Below are 21,716 nucleotides of genomic sequence, written 5' to 3' on the forward strand. Positions count from 1 at the left end.
AGTGGGAAGATATTTAAAAAAAACAAAGTCTACAGTACAGTAACTATAACAATAAATGTGTAGTTGCACCACTCGGTTCACACGGGTGTGATCTTTTTTTTAAAGATTAGTTTTTGGCTTTTTCTGCCTTTTTTATTGATAGTTTCAAGTGAAGACTGACAGGAAAGAGGGAGAGAGACAAGGGGAGAGACACGCAGCAAAGGCCGTTATGAACGGGGGCCTCGAACACTCGACGCTCAGTCAGGCCAGAGCCTTGTGGCATGCGCCTGGAGTCTGGACCACTAGGCCAGCGGGCGCATGCCACTGTAGGACTCAGTGACACAAGGTTAAATGTGGGTTAATGTCCTCACAAAAGCTGTGACGGAAGCGACCTTTCTTAACGAGGCACACCGGTACTAAAGTGAGCTCACTCTGTGTGTCTGTGATTGTGTGTACAGTACACGCGCCGTTGAGACGATAATTGTTTCAGGTTTATTTATTAACATTAACATCAATTTGTAATCTATATCCAAAACGCACATAATTGCAGCGTGGGAGAACCCCCCCCCCCCCCCCGCATCCTCTGCCACTATCTTGCCTGGCTTTTATTGAATTTATGCCAATGGGTTTATGGGAGGTGTGTGTAGATTAATCATTGCTTCATTCAGCTGTTGAAATGCCAAATGTTCAAGGTTCAGTGTAATTATGGAAATTAGAATGTAAATGTCACACGTGGATAGCCATGCTCAAAGTGCCTTTGAAAGCAGTCGTGCCTGAACCAACAGATCTCCTAGCAACAGGCCAGTGCAGTGGTATAAGGCATATTCTGAATGAGAATGGAGCTTAAAGCGGGATATCTTGACATTTTTAGGTTTTAGCCAGGGACTTTCACTTAACCAGACCATTGTCACATTCATACGACTGCCGTTCACCGAACATTGCTGATCTACAAGCTCACAAGGTGTTGTGTCACGACGTGTTGCGCGCGTGTAGATCTGAGTAGTACACTACAAATTAAGTGCTGAATCTAAATTAAACCAATAGGGAACAGCTAGCTACAATCTTGGAAGCAAAATGAAAATAACCTACTGAAATGTCAAGGTGCCCCTTTAACCCATTTTGGGCGGGAACCCCTTTTGGTGTTTTAAACATTATGTTGTAATTTAGCTATTGAAAAATAGCAGATCTACAAGCTCATAGCGCGCCACCAAGTGGCGCTACGAGCTTGTAGGTCTACTATTTTTGAAAAATATTTATTTCAGAAAACTGGAGGATTTAGAAGATTTTTTTACAATTTCGACGTCAAGTCTAAATGGGTTAAGCAACGAAAGTCCCAAGACATTGAGCGAGAGCATCATTATGGCCCCTCAGCCTCTTCCTTATATCTATTATTCAGGACTTAACCTATGAGTATATTTCTTTAGTTATCGGCACGTAGCAGCTTTCATTAGAAATATTGCTGCTTCCAGATTCTTGAGCTCCGCCGCGTACCAGTGAGACATGGGTGGTGAACTATCCAGCCAATCCCGCGCTGGCTATTAATTATGGAACAGCAATATAATGTCACAGTGGGAGACATACTGCAGATAGGTCAGCGTACTAAGGATATCTAATTTCCTCCCGAGATGTTGGGATAGGATGGACACGGAGGAATTGGTTCTAACCTATTAAGACCTGAGGACCGGATTCTACAAATGTCTTCTAAGTTTTCTGAAAAACCCACGTTTCTATATCAGTGAGTGGTGCTCAAACCTTTTCATGTCAAGGACACCCAGAATTATATGTATTTGGCCGCTGACCCGCATCTCCAAATATGTTGTTCCAGGGAAACCCCCCCCCCCCCCCCCCCAGAAGCAAAGATTTGATTTTAAAAAGTTCGCTGTGAAAGAATCGCTATTCAAAGATTTGCACACATTTTTCAAAAACGACAGATCTACAAGCTTGTGTGCCGCGCTATGAGGTTGTATATCTGCTGTTTTTCAACAGCTAAAGTTTAAAACAATGGTTAAAGTGGTTACAAGCTAGGGAGGGGGGTAGAGTTGTTCCGATACCGATACCACCCTCAAGTACTCGTAATCGGTACTCGGAACTGGCCCCGATACTCTGACCCGAGTACCAAAACATCCAATTGACACTAGGCTGAACGAATGCAACAGCAGTAATTCTGCCCCAACACTGCAGCAAGTCGCCAAAAACAGCCGATCTACAAGCATAAATGAACTCTGAGTGTAGGCATGACAATGTAATTAAATTGGAGAAAAAGGGGGTAAAATAAGTGGTTACTCAACGAAAATAAAAAATACTCATATCGGTACTCTGTATCGGCGAGTACTAAAATTTAAATACTTGTACTCGGTCTGAAAGAAATGGCATCGGGACAACTCTAAAGGGGGGGGGGGGGGCAGTGGGTAGGGGGGCATGTGACCTGCTGTAAAGGTTCTTAGACATTCTTTGCTTGCTGTCCAGATGGCCACTGGCCTGTTTGTTTGAGCTAGTCTGTTTGTATCCAGCAGTCCTGTGGCGCTCCCCGATGTGCTTGACAAAGCATTCAGCATTCGCCGCTTGTTTGCCTATAAAGTTGTCATATTGATCTAGAGCGATTTCTTTCATTATTTTCATGCTGACTCATTGGCCTACAGTTCTGCTGCTGCATGTGTTTCATCCAAGGCCATTCAGATTACAATTATTCAAAAGACCTATAATGATAACCACTGCTATCATCCTCATTCCATCAAGGACTGCGAATTGTCCTGTCAATGCTTTCCTCTAAGAATGCACTCTCCTACACCTAAGTCACGTCTGAGCCTAGACCTCTGACTGGTGTTTTTGAAGAGCTGACTTTGTTTTGATGACTGCCTGCTGTTTACCCCTAGGGGGACAAGTAAGATTACGTCTTGTCTCTTCTCTTCTCCTCTCCCCCAATTGCTTTAGACGATAGTAATACAGTTACAGATGTTCTATCTTCTTTAAGATTTGAGGGAGATTTAAGTATGTAACCTTCATTTCCTCCTAACCCCTATTTGAAACAAACTATGGTCATGTTGTGTGGAGGAAGCCTGTGTTTTTGGTAAAACCCCTACCTAGTCTGTCTGTCGCCCTCATCTCTGGTCCAAAGAAAGGCTTTCTCTCCTGTCTGTCAAAGGCTTTCTGTCCTGTATGATTTTTAGAAGGGCATTTTGTAGAATCTGGTATCCGGGTCTCAACTGTTATTGTATCCATCCATCAGACAACTCTTCACAAATGCACTTGTACAGTTGTACACTCTTTCAGCAGATGAGCGGTGGCTTTTTGAGCGGTGCCTCCGTTCCAGTCCGGAGCTATGTGTGTCCCTGTGTATGTGTCCCCGTGCACGATAACTAATTTTTTCGGATGCGAAACGGTTGTGTGTGTGTGTGTGTGTGTGTGTGTGTGTGTGTGTGTGAGACACACACACACACACACATACACATACACACATGTACGGACCTAGGATATGACGCCACCTAGCGTTGACGTCCGTATATATATGGACTTGGGAAAAAAGAGTTAATGGTATAAAACCGGATCGCTAAAATCTTTTTTTTTACATGGCCGTTGCTAGGCAACGCCTTGTGCAGCGCTCTCTGACATGGTTTCATGGTTTTGATCAGAACGCTGATGTTGTTCTGTCCTCATTTCTGACTTAACCAAGCATCTCGTTTTGGAATATTAACGCTTCTGAAGAGACATCAGACGAGGTTGCGTGAAGTAGTAAATAGTAATGGAAAATTATATCTCCCGGTGGTGGGTGGGGGGGGGGATGGAAGGCTGTTCAGAGTAAAATCTGCCTCATCTGCTGGGCACTCGAGCGCCTTTTTTCTGAAAGATTCCTGTGCCAAAATAAGTATTAACACTGAGAATGTGTACCGTGTGTGTTTTGTGGCGTTCAGGAGCTGCTGGGTGTGCTTTGCCACGGACGAGGACGACCGCACGGCGGAGTGGGTGCGTCCGTGTCGCTGCCGCGGCTCCACCAAGTGGGTCCACCAGACGTGTCTCCAGCGCTGGGTGGACGAGAAGCAGCGCGGCAACAGCACGGCGCGCGTGGCCTGCCCGCAGTGCAACGCCGAGTACCTCATCGTCTTCCCCAAACTGGGTAGGTGTTTACGTCAGTGGTTCTCAAACCTTTTTCGATTCCCGCTGTGGGAGCTGTGGGCGCGTTTTCCCCCCTCCGCGTCATCAGTGCCCATACCCGAGGCGGGGTTGGCGAAAGGGCCTTTCTGTGTGGAGTTTGCATGTTCTCCCCGTGTCCCCTAGGGTAGGTACCCTTACAAAAAACATGCAGTAATCCTGGTCTCTAAACTACCTCTCCCTGGCCAGCTAGGACGCCTGATGGAGGGGAAAGGCACTGGTCAGAATAACGTGTTCCTCCCACGTGCTACGTCCGGCCGGGGAAACTCTCCCCTGTCAGGTGATAAGAAGCAGCTTGGACTCCTCATGCATAGAAGGAAGCATGAGGTCAGTCTGCTGCCCCCCAGGTTGGCAGAGGAAGTGTAGCGCCCAAGATTACATTAGGTAATTGACACTGGGTAAAAAAATGGGTTACAAATTCGTGGGATAAAACAAAACAAAAAACAAAATCATGTCAAGGACCCCCAAATCAACATTTATGAGCCCGTGGACCCCCATGTGAAAAGATATGCCAGGGACCCCCATGAGAGAAGTTTTTTTTTTTACGGCTCTAGGTAGCAGTGATTCTCAACCATTTTAATTTAAAAATGGCCTCCAGTTTGGCATGCATTAGGCTACGGACCCCCATTTTATGGCATTTCCATCTCTGGGAACCCAATTTATATTGTAAAATCAATGTTAATTTAACTGAGTGTACAAATGGAACCAAATGGACCTGTCAAATACCATTTGTACACTCAGAGTTACAGACCCATAAGGGTCCATTTGGTTCCTAACTATCATTTAGCTAGGGACCCCCTGGAACTCCCACAAGTACCCCTAGGGGTCCCAACTTTGAGAAGCAATGGGTTACATCTCACAACCTGGTACCTAAAAGTCCAGTCTTAGTCAAATTGTGTAAAGAAGACAGATTTGCTTCAAAATGAGCACAAGAACTCTGTCTATTCAGGCCAGAAATAAAAGATGAGACCAAGCAAGGCACTCTTGTAGAAAAGAGATTTCTACTCTGGCCAAACGGATGCGCTCCTTCCTCTTTTATACTGGTTTTCCCTCGACCGGTATCGGAAATCGGAGGAACTGCATGGTGGACGGCTGGCCTAAGACGGCCCTTTTTCAAAATGTCATGACAGCCCTCAATTCTCCCATCTGTTGCTGTCACAGTAGCAGCATTATGAAGCCATTTTCCCTGTTCAAAAGTGGGAGTTCGAAGGCAGTCCGTCGAGGGCACTGTCAATAGGCACTCCCTGTAACTGTACCGCAAGCTCCAAGAAGAACCCTTCAGTTTGTTTTGCCTTGAGTGCATGTTTATTTATTATTTCCAGACAGTCGGCATATAGGGCACTGTGGTGATCTTGGTAAATACTCCCTTTCAGCCTGACAGAGAGAGAAAAGCCCCCCCCACCCCTGCTTATTATTCCGCCGCCGAGCTTCGAGGCTGATTGACAAAACAGCAGTTTAGAGAAGTTCCTGCTCTCATTATCCTGGCGACACGTCATTGGGACTCGAGGCTCACAATTGTTCCCATGCAGGCAGGCAGTGGCAGCGCTGAGTCATCCGGTAAACACAACATCCGCAGCAACGTTACACGCGTATTGGCAAAGGACACCGTTTCACACCATGTCACATTCCTCCTCCTCCCTAAAGATAAGATGCTGTTACTTATTTGTTGTGGGGGTGGATAATATGTATTTTAAAGGTATATTCAGTGATTTCACTTAATTCAAATATCACTTATTTTTTGGATAATCATAATGGTTGATTTTAGACATTGTTACATGCTGTAGCCTGTAAATAGCCTGTAAATAGCCTGTGAATAGCGGTCGCAAACTTGTAGATTGGCTATTTTCAGCATGCAGCAAAGCATACAATGACTTCTCCACTAGTCCCTCCCTAACATTTTAGTCTAGTTTTTTTATTTGTTGACGAAATTGTCAATATATTTCGTCTTAGTTTTAGTCATCATAGCTTAGTTTGTATTGTTTTTATTTAGAATGCTATAATACGACACCGCAACTACATGGCAGTGCTCCACGGATTCATCTATAGATACTCAATATTTGCAGCCCTAATTAAAAAATAATTTAAATCTGGGATTAAGCAGTAGTCACGATTATACATTTGGCCATAATTGTGCAGCCCTAGTTTGGTTCACTTCTTTGGAAGTGCCTGGTGAGTAGGTATGGAGCTCGATAACTGATACCCCAAGAAATCCAATTACGAGCTTATTGAGTACCCGTTATCAATCAAGCGTTATTGAGCATAGCGCGGCCCCCGATGACGTCATTAAACAATCAAGACAAGAGGCGATCGAGAAATAAATGTAATGATCCATGCTGGCACAAACATGTCAGTCTAAAAGTGTATTGATACCTGCCAACCAGCGCTGTCCGGGGAAACAAAATGACACCTTTAAAGTGACGGTACACAATACACATATTAACCTGTTAACAGTTTTCTTAATACTATTTTATTGGTAAATTAAATTAAATCAATCAATTGCCTTCCGGCTGTTAGACAAGTTCTGTAGCCTATTCGAAGTCCCTAGTAAAAGATACTGGTTCTGTTCAGAATTTATTGTCTCCAGTCTTTCAACAAAATAATAGAAAATGCTCGATAGTGGGCTCGATAAGAACCTGGCTCAATAAGCCTGATCGATCAGGTGCTCGTTATCAATAAAAATCTACGAGCTCTGTCCCTACTGGTGAGATGTGCACATTTTATTTTTTTCAATGTCTCTGACATCAAAAACACAATTTCTGCTCCCTCCCAATCCATTACATCAGAGAGAGAGAGGAGGAGAATGTGCAATTTGAGAGTAGGAGCTGGCTCTTTGACAATGTATGGGTTGGTTCGCAGGAGTTCTGGCTCGGCAAGTAAACAGGTTGGCGTGTATTTATAGTGACCCGGGCAGCGCTGTCAGTCACCTCTCCCTTGCTATAAGCAGCAGGTTCAGTTATGCCTTGAAGGTGCCACTGAGTGAGTGAGTGAGTGCTGGCATCAGTGATTTACTCCTTACAAAATTAATGTCAACTAGAAAAGATGAAAATAATTCATTTTTTGGGCGACGTCGTCCGGCAATAGTGGGCTATTGGGCGATACTATTAGGGATGTGTAAATGTGTCCAAAATGAAAATCGATTAGTATAATTCAATATTAACGATTAATCGTTTGGGGGGAGGGGGGCCTTTTTTCTTTCTTTTTTTAATGAACCCTACAAATAAAAAATTCTTCCCCCCAAGGGGTACCCAAGCCAAAAAGGTTTGGGAACCCCTGATGTAGATGATTAACAATAATTTTAACTCTTGAGAGTTAATAAGAGTCCATTTGGTTACTAACTCCATCTTTTGGATGAGTCCTGTTTGGATGACAATATTGCCTTTCCAACAGATTTAAAAAAAGAAAATAAATATTATCCGATTATTGATTAATCGGACCCATCCGATATCCAATGCAATTCAAGTGTCGCCGTTCTCCCTGTTAGCCAACCATGATAGAATGTAAAAAACATCACACAGATCTGTCTTGATCACATGACTATAAAGATCATTTGTACCAATTTGTGTGATATTTGTATACAATCTAATATAAACTAATAAGGACTAATGTAAAAAATAAAAAATCACATAAATCGGCCTCCTGGTGGCGCTATAAAAGGCAGATTTGAAAAATGCAGACGTTTTTCCTTGGCCTCTAGGGTGTGTGCATACAAACCTTTTGTGCAGATCGGTACAGTTATAGGTAAAGACGCGACTGATGGCGACGGAGATTAGCTGTACACGAACGGCCGGACACACGGACGGACGGACAGGGTGCAAAACATACTCTCTCCCCATGCATTCGGCCTGGTGGAGATAATAATATATTGGTTTGGTGTCACAAGCAATCCAGATCATGGATCACCACCTCCACTCAGCTCAACATATCCTCTCTGTCAGAGAGAAGGTACAGGTCTCTAGGAGACTTAAGCAGAGCTTCTTCCACAAAGCCATGCACATCCTTGGTGTTTAACTCTGAGCCGCGTGTACAAATGGATCCATTTGGTTCCCAGTGGAAAATGACTATATTTACCCTTTTTTTGTTTACAGTTGATAAATACAGTGACAAAAGTGTACGTTATGTGGCATTGTGTACTGTATGTTTTTTCCCCTTTAAGGTCCTCTAAGTTTGCACTGTTTTTTTGTGTGTTGTTAACAGCCTTTCTGTCTGTAGTAGTAGTAGTAGTAGTAGTAATAAAAGAAACCATGAATTGGGTTAACTTGCATAAATCCTTGTTTGCTGAATTTAAATTACAACTTTCCTAAGATTAATTTTGGGACTGTCATATTGTTACCCATTATGCAAAAGGTGGGCAGTTTGTCTTAAGTGCAGTAAGCTTAGCTAGCATCATGGCTTCTGCACGGGGCTCCGCTCCTTACTAAATATCCCTGCCTATATATGTGTGTGTGTGTGTCTCTCCTCTGGAGACTTTGTTTTGCTCTTGGCTGAGTTGTTGTTGGTTATTTTTAGGATGACCTGTCTGTGAAGTCCTTGGTTACTTAGAGCCAAATGTGAAGTAATTGTGCAAGTTTATCCAGGTATTCCTGTTTCATTATTTTAGCCTGAGGCAATACAAATTTAAAGGAAAATAAATGGAAATCAAGTAGTATTGCTTGAAACGATGTTTAGTTATGGAAATATAATGCACTAAACTCCATAATGATCCATAATCGATTGCGTTCCAGTATGCCCTAGATTCTAGCATCATTTACATCAGCAAAAAATAAGTCATTCTTTAGTAGATAGCTTATATCCTATCCTCCCATGTTTTATTAGCCTATTATTTGGTCCATACAGAAATGTATTCGTATTTAGCTAGATAGTAGATATGAGAGCAATATTGAATTCACGTTCAGTGGATCCATCGCACGAGGGACTCACTCGCTTGCCAAATACACTGAGCTACAAAGTTGTCAAAGCTTTCAGATCTGTTTATTTTGAGAAGTGACGATGTTGAACAAGTACTATGGAGTTCTCAGCGCTGGCAAGTTCGTTTCACGTTGGATAATTCCGGTTGCAATTGATTATGTTAATTGTGTTGTGGAACAATGCAAATGGGTTGGCATGTTGTGAACAAGCTTTTTGTCGGTAAGATTCATCATCTGCTTTCTAGTTTCTACACTATAATATAGTAGGAACAACTTTATGTGAATGAGGCCCAATGTGTCAGTGCTTTTCCACCGTCTGCCACATAATTTATTTTTCTTTTACTTTTTTCCTATTTCTGAGGTGAGGCTATTCTTGGCTGCGTTCTTTGCATCACGAGACGAGAACCAGAAGAATTGTGGCCCAGGAGGTTAAACTGTTTATTTTCAAGCTCATCATCTCTCTCCTCTTCCTCCACAGTGCAGCCTACTCTTTTTTTTCTTACTTAGTTCCTTGTGTCTTTTAATGCTCTGCCGGTTTGGCCGACAGCTATGAGGGAGGATTGTGTGATGAACGAGTCAATGGTTTTGTTTGGAAAGGGAACCTCCTCTCGGCTGTGGCTGCTCGGCTGACTGATGGCATCCTCAGAAAGTGGCGTCACTCATCATTTACTGAGGCACTTCTATAAGGGCTTCTGTTACATTTGTGATTTTTGCTGCGGAGAAACGTAATGTATGGCCCTTCACTTTTATATGACGGAAAGATTGAGAAAATTGTGTGGGAATAGGATGCTTAAGCTTCAAGTTGTGCTTTTCTCCGTGATATGAGGTCTGGCAAATGTTCAGAACAATCTTCTAGTAATCATTCAGAGGGCTAGAGAGAGAGGGGTGATGGGTTAGATTTGGGGAAAATGGGCATCCGCAGAAATTGGGATTTCTCAGGCTGTGTAAGAGAAATTGGGCAACAGATGAGGAGAAATGGGAAGGGAGGGAGGTAGGGCCAAAGGGCACTAATGAGCTGGAGTGAGAACAAGAGGGCTGAGCTCTGTAGAGATGCTGTCAGTTAGATACACCACCCCATGATAGTTACACAACGAAGGACGCTAGCTTTGTGCCATATTCTGTTCCACATGCTGTTCATACTTCGAAAAGGACGTTGAAAACTTTCTTTTTGACCAATATTGTCATTAAAACAAATCCCAACATCACCAAACAAAACACCACCTGTGCGAATGCTGGGGCACATCTTTTTTTTTAAAGGATATGACATCAGTTAATGCCCATGGTCTGTATCTGGACAGGAGATCAAGGAGCAATAAAGCGTTCAGTAATCAGTATGACCTATTGAGTTTACCTGCCTTAACTCTCCACCCAAATCCCATGTGCGAAGTTTTCACTGTGTAATATCCATTTTCGTGGTCTTTTTGGCAACCACTCCAGTAGCTCTGTTGTCTGTTAGAACAGCTATTCCTAGGATTCAGTTTGAAACGAAAACACGGATGTAACGCTTTGAAAATAATGCGCAGGGCTCTAGCCCCAACCTCAATGTTGACGCTAGTCAGTACTGACAAGAAATTGCAATATATCACCTTGCATACAATATCGCAATAGTTTTGCAATATATTGTATCCTGATCCCTGTATTGTGATACGTATCGTATCGTATCGACAGATCCATGGCAATACAAGGCCCCATTCCCGGTACCTGGTTCCAATGCCTGGTTCATTTTGTCGTGACTGTCGGCCTGTTGCGGACACTCGGGACAAGAACCTCTTTAGAAAAGTTTCCAAATTCACATTTACGTGGATTTGTTTTTGTGGAAAAATATACAAGTGAAAGATTATATCAAATATAACTTTGATCAAAATATAATATTTAATTGGAAAAAGTTACACAGCTGAGCCAAGTATGACTTTAAACTAGTCAGAGGTTGAGCGAAAATAGAAATCAAGCAGGTGCTCAGTGGAGGTGCAAAAAGTTACGGCTGGTGCTTCAAGGATCAAAGGGACTGTATGGCACCAGAAAGAGGGGCGATCCGAGCACTCAAACAAGTTAAAAGAGAGGAGAAGGCGGATATAAAATCAGGGTACTTAAAGTTTAAAACGACAGGTTGAGTTGGGGGGGGGGGGGGGGGGGGGGAAATTAGGGCTGTGGTGGGGGGGAGCCGAGGGGAGCGACTTATCAAAGAGTGACAACGCAGAGAAGATGACTGAAGTGTGTGTGTGTGTCGTTGGTTTCTGCTGCAGGTGCTCTGTTGATGCTGGCTAAAAATAGCACTGAGTGGTCATGTCGCCTCAGACTGCGGCAGACCAATCCCAGACCAGTGACGCTGGCATGCAGCCTGGCACCTGGATGGGTTATGTATGTCTGTCTGTCTTGGCTGGCTGGCTGGCTGGCTAGTGATCGAACCTTTAAATTACCTCTGTGGATTCTTTTGACAACTGTACGGCTCGTCACAGACTATTTTGTTACATAAGCAGTATTTGCAAATGCAGTTTAACCTTGGTCAGCTGTCTGATTGGCAACGCACGATTATTTGTATAGCACATTTCAACAACAAGGACATTCATTGTGCTTAACAACATAAAACATTATGCAAACGTAAGCTGCTGACATGATGCATCTGTTGCAGTATGTATGCAAGAGTTGCTACAGTATGTAGTGGCTTCAGCTCATAGCGTCGTGGCACTCGTCGTGCCACACTATGAGCTAGCTAGTAGCTTGTAGGTCTGCTACTTTTCAACAGACAAGGTTTATAATAATGGTTAACCCGTATAGACCTGGGAACGATTCTACAAATGCCTTCTAAATCCTGACAGTTTTCTGAAAAACCCATGTTTCTATGTCAGCGGTTCTCAAAACATTTTCATGTCAAGGACCCCCAAAAATATATGTAATTGGCCGCCGAAAATATGTAGTTCCAGGGACCCCCCAAGAAGCAAAGATTTGAGTTAAAAACGTTCGCTCTGAAAGAAATGATATATTCAAAGATTTGTGCCACATTTTCACGATTTTTCAAAAATAGCAGACCTACAAGCTCGTAGCGTGGCACTCTGTGCCGCGCTATGAGCTTGTAGATCTGTTATTTTTCAATAGCTAAAGTATAACATAATGCTTTAAAACACCAAAAGGGGTTCCCGCCCAAAATGGGTTAAAGTGGTTAAAAGCTAATAGTAGGGGAGCCTATCAATCAAATTTTGATGCCCGTGATTTTGGAATGTTAATTTTTGGAGACAGGTATATCTTGATTCTTGGGGTTACCAGAATGCCAAAAAAACATGTCTCCAATTTTTTATGTCAGGTTTAGCATGTTTAATTAGCATAATTAGCTAATAAATTGTCAAAAACGGAAATGGCAATAACTTTGCTTCTAGGTAACTTATAAAGGTGATCTAAGAGTCTGAGTCCATGTTTGTGATGTCCAGATATTCATCTGTTACCATTGTGAAGTCATACAACCTTTCCTAATTAGCATAATTGCCATACATTATGCAAAAACGAGGTGAACATCAGCAAATTGCTGCATGTTTTACTTTTAGTCAACTTTGAAAGCTTCTCACAGACTTCAAGTGTATGTTTACAACTCCAGGAATAATTATCATCCTATGAATAAATCATGCAACCTTTTGTCTATGTAATAATTATGTAATAATCACACCAAAACCAGAAATAGCTGTATTTCTTTGCTTTAAGTTAATTAATACGCATGATCTTACAGACAGTGTAAGTCTGTTTGCATGTCTAGAAAATATTAGAAGCGACCTCGCACTAAAGGGCTGGGCGAGTGCTGGTGCTTTGGAATGGGGGGTCAGATCAACATATCTGCCTGGGTCATGACAGACTGCTGGGCGAGTGCTGGTGCTTTGGCATGGGGGGTCAGATCAACATATGGAATGTATTCTGAACTGGCCATATATGGAGCGTGTCTTGAGTGTACAGGGTTTGATGAGGTCAGATCAACATATGGAATGTCAGAACAGGTCAGCTCCATATAGAGATCTAATTGAATTTTCGGGCCTGTTGAGAACTAATAACTTTGGGCAGGCCCGTCCATAATTTCCTAAAGGCGACCTGCAGTCGCAAGAAAGAACAATATGGGAAATGGTCACAGAATTATCAGATTGTTTATTCTAATATTTACAGAAAGTTTTGAAAATTGAAGGGTCTCCATCTTCGTCGTCATCGTCAATCCCCAACAGATGTGCCTTGCTTACCACACACCTCTAATCATCTGCCCCACACATGCACATCTCAGAGCAGTTCAAATTTTAGATCGACAAGAACAATGTGATATGCACTGTGATTTCTTGCAGACACATTTGATCAGTTGGGTAATGGTGGCTGGGCCGTGGGTATCCCGTGTTGTGACTGGCACCAGTTGAGCTCCCTCAGCCTCCCATTCATATTCAGTTGCTGGTGGCATCTGTGGGTTAGGTACGTGCTGCGTCAGAACTGAGCCTTTTTGTAGCTCATAGTATATACAGTAGCAACTGCAGATACCACCTCCACAGGACACCTGTTTAGACCTGGCCAACAGGTTAAATTCCCTGGAGCTGTCTGATCAGCTCCAGAGACGGCATGGAACCCTGGTAAGGCTGAAGTCCTCGTTTTACCCAGTGCCTGCACTACTGGCTCCAGCGATGATACGTTTTTTGTTCCCCACACCGGTGATGAAATAGATGTCCTTGCACAGCTGATGGTACCGTCGTATTGTAAGAACAAAGACATCAGTGTCAGGGGACTCAATGTAGAGCTGTGTTGCCCCTCTTCGGACAGCATCCAGGCTGTGCAGGATTATCCTTGTGTCAGCCTCTTCCTGTACGCTGTGGAGATGTTTGAGTGGACAGCCTGCCTTGACGTGATTATAAAAACATTGGGTTTCACCTGTGTTGGAGGGCTTTCTTAGCAAGATAAGACAGTCAGCTCATCTTTGGTGCTGATACCTGACAAGAACTGTTTTTCTGACACTTCCCTATCGGTGTGTTGTCTTCCACATGATAAGTGGTAGGGGCCCGGGGCTTTCCACCCTGGCGTCGGTCAAATACTACATGGATCTCACTATGTTCTTTGGTCTTCCTGTCCAGTGTGGCTATGGAGTGGTCAGCTTACTGGGAACATGTCTTGATCCATGGTGGCTTTCCCATTGCCTGTACCAATGCCATTCCATCTATGACAGTTACACTCTTAGCTGGAAGGGTACAACTGTCAAAAAAGATTGAAGCATTTGTTTGCCAGCTGTACGAGCCCGGTACAAATCCTGTGGATGTTGATGAGCTCAGGTGGAGGTTATTCACAAAGAAACAATTAGAAGCCGAGAAGCTGCCACCTACACAAGCAGCATTAAATCAAGCCATTACCCATGCATATTATCAGGCAATGGTATGGGATCAGGACCACGTACCTAACCCACAGATGCCACCAGAAACTAAAAATGGATGGGAGGCTGAGGGAGATCAACTGGTGCCAGTCACAACACGGGATACCCACGGCCCAGCCACCATTACCCAACTGATAAAATGTGTCTGCAAGAAATCACAGTGCATATCACATTGTTCTTATCGATCTCAAAATTTTAACTGCTCTGAGATGTGCATGTGTAGGGCCGATGATTAGAGGTGTGTGGTAATGTAAACAAGGCACATCTGTTGGGGATTGACGATGACGAAGACCCTTCAATTAAATGTGTTTTCAAAACTTTCTGTAAATATTAGAATAAAAATCATGTGATAATTCTGTGACCATTTCTCATATTGTTCTTTCTTTTATGAGGGATATATATATATATATATATATATATATATATATATATATATATATAGCTAATAATGGAAAGGTTGCATATCCTAGTTATGGAAAGAGAATATTTTCTAGACATGCAAACAGACTTACTATCTGTAAGATCACATTTATTAATTAACTTAAAGCAACGAAATATAGCTATTTCTGGTTTTGGTGTGATTATTACATAATTATTACATAGACAAAAGGTTGCATGATTTATTCATAGGATGATAATTATTCCTGGAGTTGTAAACATACACATGGAGTCTGTGAGAAGCTTTCAAAGTTGACTAAAAGTAAAACATGCAGCAATTTGCTGATGTTCACCTCGTTTTTGCATAATTTATGGAAATTATGCTAATTAGGAAAGCTTGTATGACTTCACAATGGTAACAGATGCATTTCTGGACATCACAAACATGGACTCAGACTCTTAGATCACCTTTATAAGTTACCTAGAAGCAAAGTTATTGCCATTTCCGTTTTTGACAATTTATTAGCTAATTATGCTAATTAAACATGCTAAACCTGACATAAAAAATTGGAGACATGTTTTTTTGGCATTCTGGTAACCCCAAGAATCAAGATATACCTGTCTCCAAAAATTAACATTCCAAAATCACGGAAAGTGATAGGCTCCCCTACTATAAGGTGACACAGATGCGTTCCACTAATAAAGATGGAAGACCCTATATCACAGCATCATGTACTGTATCGCTTTGGGGATTTGTATCCTTTTTTAGGTGCAGCAAAGCAATGTGAAGATGCAGGCTCAGACATGAGAATTCTTTCTGCTTTAGTGCACTTTTGAAGAGGACAGAGGAAGAAGAATTACGGTCTATTTTTGCTGCATCATTGCTGCAGTCTTTTGCCTTTATTGTGATTGTTGCAATCTGTATTATTATGGTCGCGCAGATGCAAGAGGGTATAATCTAATGTTTATGATTTACAATAGTACACACAGTGAGCCAACTGCTTCTGTCCATGTACGGTTTTGGAAAAATACTTGTCTATTCCTGTCTATGCTAACTTCAACAGTGTACTTTGTGTGGTGTTTTGTGCGACTTTTAATTAGCCTCCCTTCACACATGTAATTTTTCCGCTGCTTGGCGGAACACCAGAGCGACAGCTGGGTAATACAGATGAGGCCAAACCGTGGACGGGCCTCTCTCCGACACGGTACTCTTGTCCAATGTCCTCTGTGCCCAGTCTTCTGCCGTAGTCTGAAAAGTCACCTCTTCAGACTCCGTCTTACCCAGTAGCACTCGCTGATCAGCCTGCGTCAGGGCCCAGTGACGTCTAGTTACGCCACTGCTTACAGGCATATGCAAAGGCTAAACGTATGTAGTTTAGATAGCATTTTATGTAGACAACTAGACATATACTGATATAAAGTATAGTGTATACTCATACAGTATCTCGCCCTTCCTGCCAAAAGGGGTTCCCGCCCAAAATGCATTAATTATTAGTATTTCAAAATTCCCAAGAAAGCAAAACTTTTCATTAATTAAACCAAAGTTCAATGATTTTGTTTCAGTAACTTCATGAAGAAATAAAATAAAAATCTAAGAGATTCTATTAATTAGAGCCTAACACAATATTTAAGAAGTGGTGAAAATGGCTATTTTCACTATTTTGGGTCCCGGGGGAATGTCTAATTTCCGTTTTGGGTCGCGGGTTTAAAAGTCAATCAATCAGATGTATTGTCACTTCCACAATATACACTGGGCACACAGGGTAGCAAAATACCCTTCTCCACAACTCATGATGCTTCACATTAAACAATAGACACATTAAAAAGAGGCAAAACATTAAAAAGTAAAGAGAGTAGACAACATTTAGCAGGAGAAAGTGCTGATGCATTCAAAGTGCAATATAGATAAAGTGCTATTCATCTCTCAGGATGTTGGCCTAGGGGGCAGTATATTCAGTATTGGGGAACCAGCATTCAGAGCATTCAGTATTGGGGAACCAGTGGGCATATAGTTCTACACTATATGCTGCGTTGGTTCTTTGGCCATCAGCCAGCTGCTGCTATGGAGCCACTAGCCAGCGTAGCACACTAATTTTGGCCAGCAGTATAAATTTGAGGTTGGTGCGTGTGTCCTTGACGCTACTCTTTTTCCCTCTGCTCTGACTTGAAAGCGTTAGTAAGCCAGCTGGAACAGAATCTGCATGCGCACTATGGAGGATTCGAGGTGCAATTGCACTTTCCCCCCTGGTCTCTGCCACACACACACACACACACACACCTTCCTACCCTCCCTCCTTTTTTAATTATCTTAATCATGGAATCTGCTGCCAGTGGCTGAAATTAATTGTTACACTCTGTCTATGCCCTACCAGTGGCTAAGGGGGCCAGTCATAGATATATATAAGAAAGGCTGATGGCTCACCCGTGCTGCTGGCCAATGGAGAGCGACGTCGCCACGTGGCGGCCATCTTACTGGGTTGCAGCATAACATTGTCTATGGGGCATGTACTTTTTGAACCAGTAAGGCGCCTGAGGGTGAGCCTCGCCCTAAAGGGCGAGGTCGCGTGCACTGGCCATATATGGAGCGTGTCTTGAGTGTACCGGGTGTGATGAGGTCAGATCAACATATGGAATGTCACGATGACCTGGACACCATATATGGGGGCTGATGTCACGTGATGTCACGATGACCTGGGGGGCTTGCCTGGGGTGACCAACCAACACACACACTGGCGGGAAATGATAGATTCCATATCCTGTGCTGTTTACATTTCTATCTATTAAAGTTTTATATGTATCAGTCAATTCCAACACTTTAGTCAGGATATGCCAGATTAATGTGCTAAAGCGCACAAGATCATTCTGGTTGGCAAACAACCTGTGCACTTAAGTACAGCCCTGGAAAGTATCAAAAATTCTGGCAGTGGCAATGCACCGGAGGGGACACTATGTTCATGACTGACCTTACTTTGGAAATTAAAGTCTATACACCAGAAACCGCCAGAACAGTTTCGATGCGCCTTGGCATGGAGATGTGTGGAACTCTGTCTGAGGGCTGTTCTGATGGTGGTGGTGCAACACATCAGTCCCAGATCTCCCATTGGTGTTCATTCAATGTGCTCTATGCAGTATGCACACAGAATAACTCTTCCTACTTCCATTGGTGTTCATTCAATGTGCTCTATGCAGTATGCACACAGAATAACACTACCTACTTCCATTGGTGTTCATTCAATGTGCTCTATGCAGTATGCACACAGAATAACACTACCTACTTCCATTGGTGTTCATTCAATGTGCTCTATGCACACAGAATAACTCTTCCTACTTCCATTGGTGTTCATTCAATGTGCTCTATGCACACAGAATAACACTACCTACTTCCATTGGTGTTCATTCAATGTGCTCTATGCACACAGAATAACTCTTCCTACTTCCGGGGCGTTTCCCCTCTTCCTTGACGGGTGTTACCGATGATACCAATTAAGGGCCGATTCATACTCCTATTTTAGAGCCGAATAAAAGTCGGTTCGGTGCTGTAGAGCCTACAATGTGACGTCATTTGAGGTTCGGGGGGGGCGGGTACCGTCCTAAAGTCAGCTCTTCGGTGCTACTAAAAATTTCTGACGAGCCGAAATCATTTCGGCACTACAGCGCCGAAACAGCGGTAAAATAGGAGTATGAATCGGCCCTAAGGCTCTGTTCCATCCTTGAATATTTTCAAGGATCCCCATAACTCAGAGTGTACAAATGGACCCGTAAAGGTCCATTTGTACACTCTCAGAGTTCCACACCCGTACGGGGCCATTTGGAACCTACTCAAGGACACTTAATGTAGACCCACTTGTGTTGTGTAGCAGAGTGCTTCCAGTGAGCCAACATGCACAATAGCAGCACCACTGACTCAGTTTGTCCAGAATGGAACAGAGCCTTCATCAGTATCAGCGGTAACACCTGTGAAGGAAGTAAGGATGGGGCCCAAGTTCTTTCCAAAGTGGCATGTGTGAATCGAGCCCAATGGTTTGAGATCTGGTCAGTGGTGTAACTAGACGTCACTGGGCCCTGACGCAGGCTGATCAGCAAGTACTCCCCCCCGCGATCGAAATATCCCATACAGACTGACAGTTTTTTGCTTATAAACAGCGCAGCGGGGCACTGTACAACAGTTGTGACGGACGGTACCTGTCGCAATTGTGAACAGAGAAGCAGCTGCAGGCTGTAAAAACAGGCCCCAAACTGCGTTTTGGTTTATAAACAGCGGGGCACTGTACAATTATAGTTGTGATTTGTGCACGTACCTGGCTGTCGGGACATGAGACTGGGAGTGGGAAAGCCCACTGCATGCACACTTGTGGCGCGCCACAGACACTACTGACTTCCTTCACATTATTACAGCCCTACGCTCTAACAGAGCTGTTGGGAGGGAGGCGGGGCACATGTTGCCTATGCATATGGTATGGTGTGTGGCTGTGTGTGCTATAGCAGCAGCCACCACCAGGCTCCGCCAAACTTTGTTCAACACAACTGTCATTGCATCTCTGTATTATAATTTCATTTTACAGAGACGGGTGGGCGGCCGTGTGCCCCCCTTGCCTCTGGGCCCCCACGCAGTCGCGCTGTCTGCGTCACGGTAGTTACGCCCCTGGATCTGGTAACTGAAGGTCATAACACAATAGTCACATCATTTCCATCCTGATTAAAACATACACTAATCCCCCATGCCCGGTGGATTGGTGCATTGTAAACGTGGAATAGATCACTCCCATCAGGATGAAAGTATTAATCATAGGATAAAGGTGATCTCTCAAAATGACCTAACTTTGTATTGATCTGCACTTCTGCAGTGATGCTTCCCTGTTCCCTCTAATGGCTCTTTTCCGCTGCATGGTACTGGCTCAACTTGACCTTGACTTGACCTGTAATCGCCCTTTTTTTTGTTTTCCATCTGCCAAAAGTTGTGGATATTTCTTTCTTTTTTGGTAACGGCTCCGTTCTTTTTTTGGTAACACCTCCGTCAAGGTTTTGTGATACCAAAACGGTGAAGTTGAAAACACTACAGATTTGAGATTTTAAATTAGTATACATTTTGTTTTAAACGTAAATGTGCAGTGAAATATTGAGCAACTACATGTCTTATTTCAGACCTGCACTGTTCTCTTGGTATATACACCACACATCCACTCTGCCCCTTGTTGAGAAATGAGAATAATGGTGAAGGATGACTCATCTGACCATATAGCTTCTTTTCCCCTCCCACATCGCTGTTCCTATGTTGTTTTTTTTGTTTTGTTTTTTTTGTATCACTGGATTCTCACATGTGCATTCATCTTTGTAATGAGGGGTTTATGTACACATCAACAATACTATCCCTCTATTTTACTTGTTGAGGGGCTGTTCTTAGCAGCATGTGATGTTGTGCCGAGTGGGATTTGGGTCGGACCAGCCCGCTGGGAACGATGCCGTTGGGAACACATCATGCCCCTCCGCTTATGAAGTACACGATGTTCCCATCGTCAGAGTACCAGTTGTACCTTGGCTTAAACCATTTGGGACTGAGGTCGATAAAAAAAGGCTTCTAAATCCTAACATTTTTCTGAAACATTTTCATATCAAGGACCCCCAAAAATATATGTATTTGGCCGCCGACCCCCATCTTAAAATATGTTGTTCCAGGGATCCCCCCAGAAGCAAAGATTTGAGTTAAAAACACTGTGAAAGAATAATTATTATATTCAAAGATTTGCGCCACATTTTTAGGATTTTTCAAAAATAGCAGATCTACAAGCGCGGCACTCGGTGCAGGTCTGCTATTTTTCAATAGCTAAAGTATAACATAATCCTTAAAACACCAAAAGGGGTTCCCGTTCAGAATGGGTTAACCCATTAACTCATTCTAGCCTAGGCCAAGTACTTATTTGACTTCTTTTAACAAAGACGTTTTTAACATTGGGATTTATTTTTTATTTTTAATATAGAACAAATCTATGTCTATGTTAGCCTGTGCTGAACTATTGCTACTGCCATTTAGCTATGTATGAGTTAAGAACTGAGGACCCGATTTCTATGTCAGTGGTACTTGAATCTTTCATTTGACATGGTCAAACTCTGTGTAAAATGCCCAACTTCTGGCATTTTGCTTAGCGTTATGTCTCAATTGCCAGTCGAGTGGTAGTTTAGGGCTCGACATCAGCTGATATTGATGGTGATTAGCCTGGTTTCCAGCCTGATTCGCAGCGCTCCGTGATTTGTTGGTCACTTCAGAAAAGGGTCCTGTAACCCGTTACGTGGCCACGTTGTTGTTGCTGATGCGTCACTCTGTCCATGAGACAGTTTAAGACTCGAGAATAAAACCTAACCTACGGTAAAAAGTAAACACTAATTTGATTCAGTAGTCCACTCTGTCAGCTTCAATAGTATGAAAAAAACTGACGGCTGTGTGGGGTTTAGTGAATGGTACGCACGTTGCAGGGCAACAGCACTAGCTACGCAGTGCGCATTGATACGACGTGTTTTGTTTTTCTTTCCCAATCTGCACCACAGACCAATCGGAAGCCACGGGTCGATTTCTACCTTTTACATGTCCCGCCTACCTTGGAGGACCCTTTCCAGACTGAGTATATCAAAGTGACAAAACCAATCACGGAACGCAAGCGAATCAGGCTGGAAACCAGGCTAGATGATGATGGCCAAAAAGAACAGATCTATAAATCAGTAATGCTTCGCGATACCTGACATCAAAACTAGAATGTGAATGAAGCCATGGATAGTTTTCTTTTCTCTTGAGAAGCATCCATTTTTTTTATCTCGATGTCTTGATGCCAACTGGGCAGCATCACAGTTCATTCTCCTGTCACTCGACCTCCCCCCCCCCCCCCCCCCCCCCCCCACATTCCAAGCCAAAAGGTAGCAGAACAACCGAATACCTGGCGTGCTCG

The 21,716-nt window shown here is 43.2% G+C and overlaps 1 protein-coding gene across 2 annotated transcripts in view; it reads left to right on the top strand.

The window, feature by feature from the left end:
* The window catches only part of marchf5 (membrane-associated ring finger (C3HC4) 5), a 48,755-nt gene that overhangs the window by 17,412 nt on the left and 9,627 nt on the right, over window positions 1-21,716 (top strand). For both annotated transcript variants that reach the window (XM_079511758.1, XM_079511757.1), the window contains exon 2: window positions 3,888-4,090. In XM_079511758.1, coding sequence (XP_079367884.1) covers window positions 3,888-4,090 — 203 coding nt within the window. The remainder of the gene's footprint in view (window positions 1-3,887; window positions 4,091-21,716) is intronic.

The sequence above is a fragment of the Electrona antarctica genome, assembly GCF_951216825.1.
Source record: "Electrona antarctica genome assembly, chromosome: 10".
NCBI classification, from domain to species: Eukaryota; Metazoa; Chordata; class Actinopteri; order Myctophiformes; family Myctophidae; genus Electrona; species Electrona antarctica.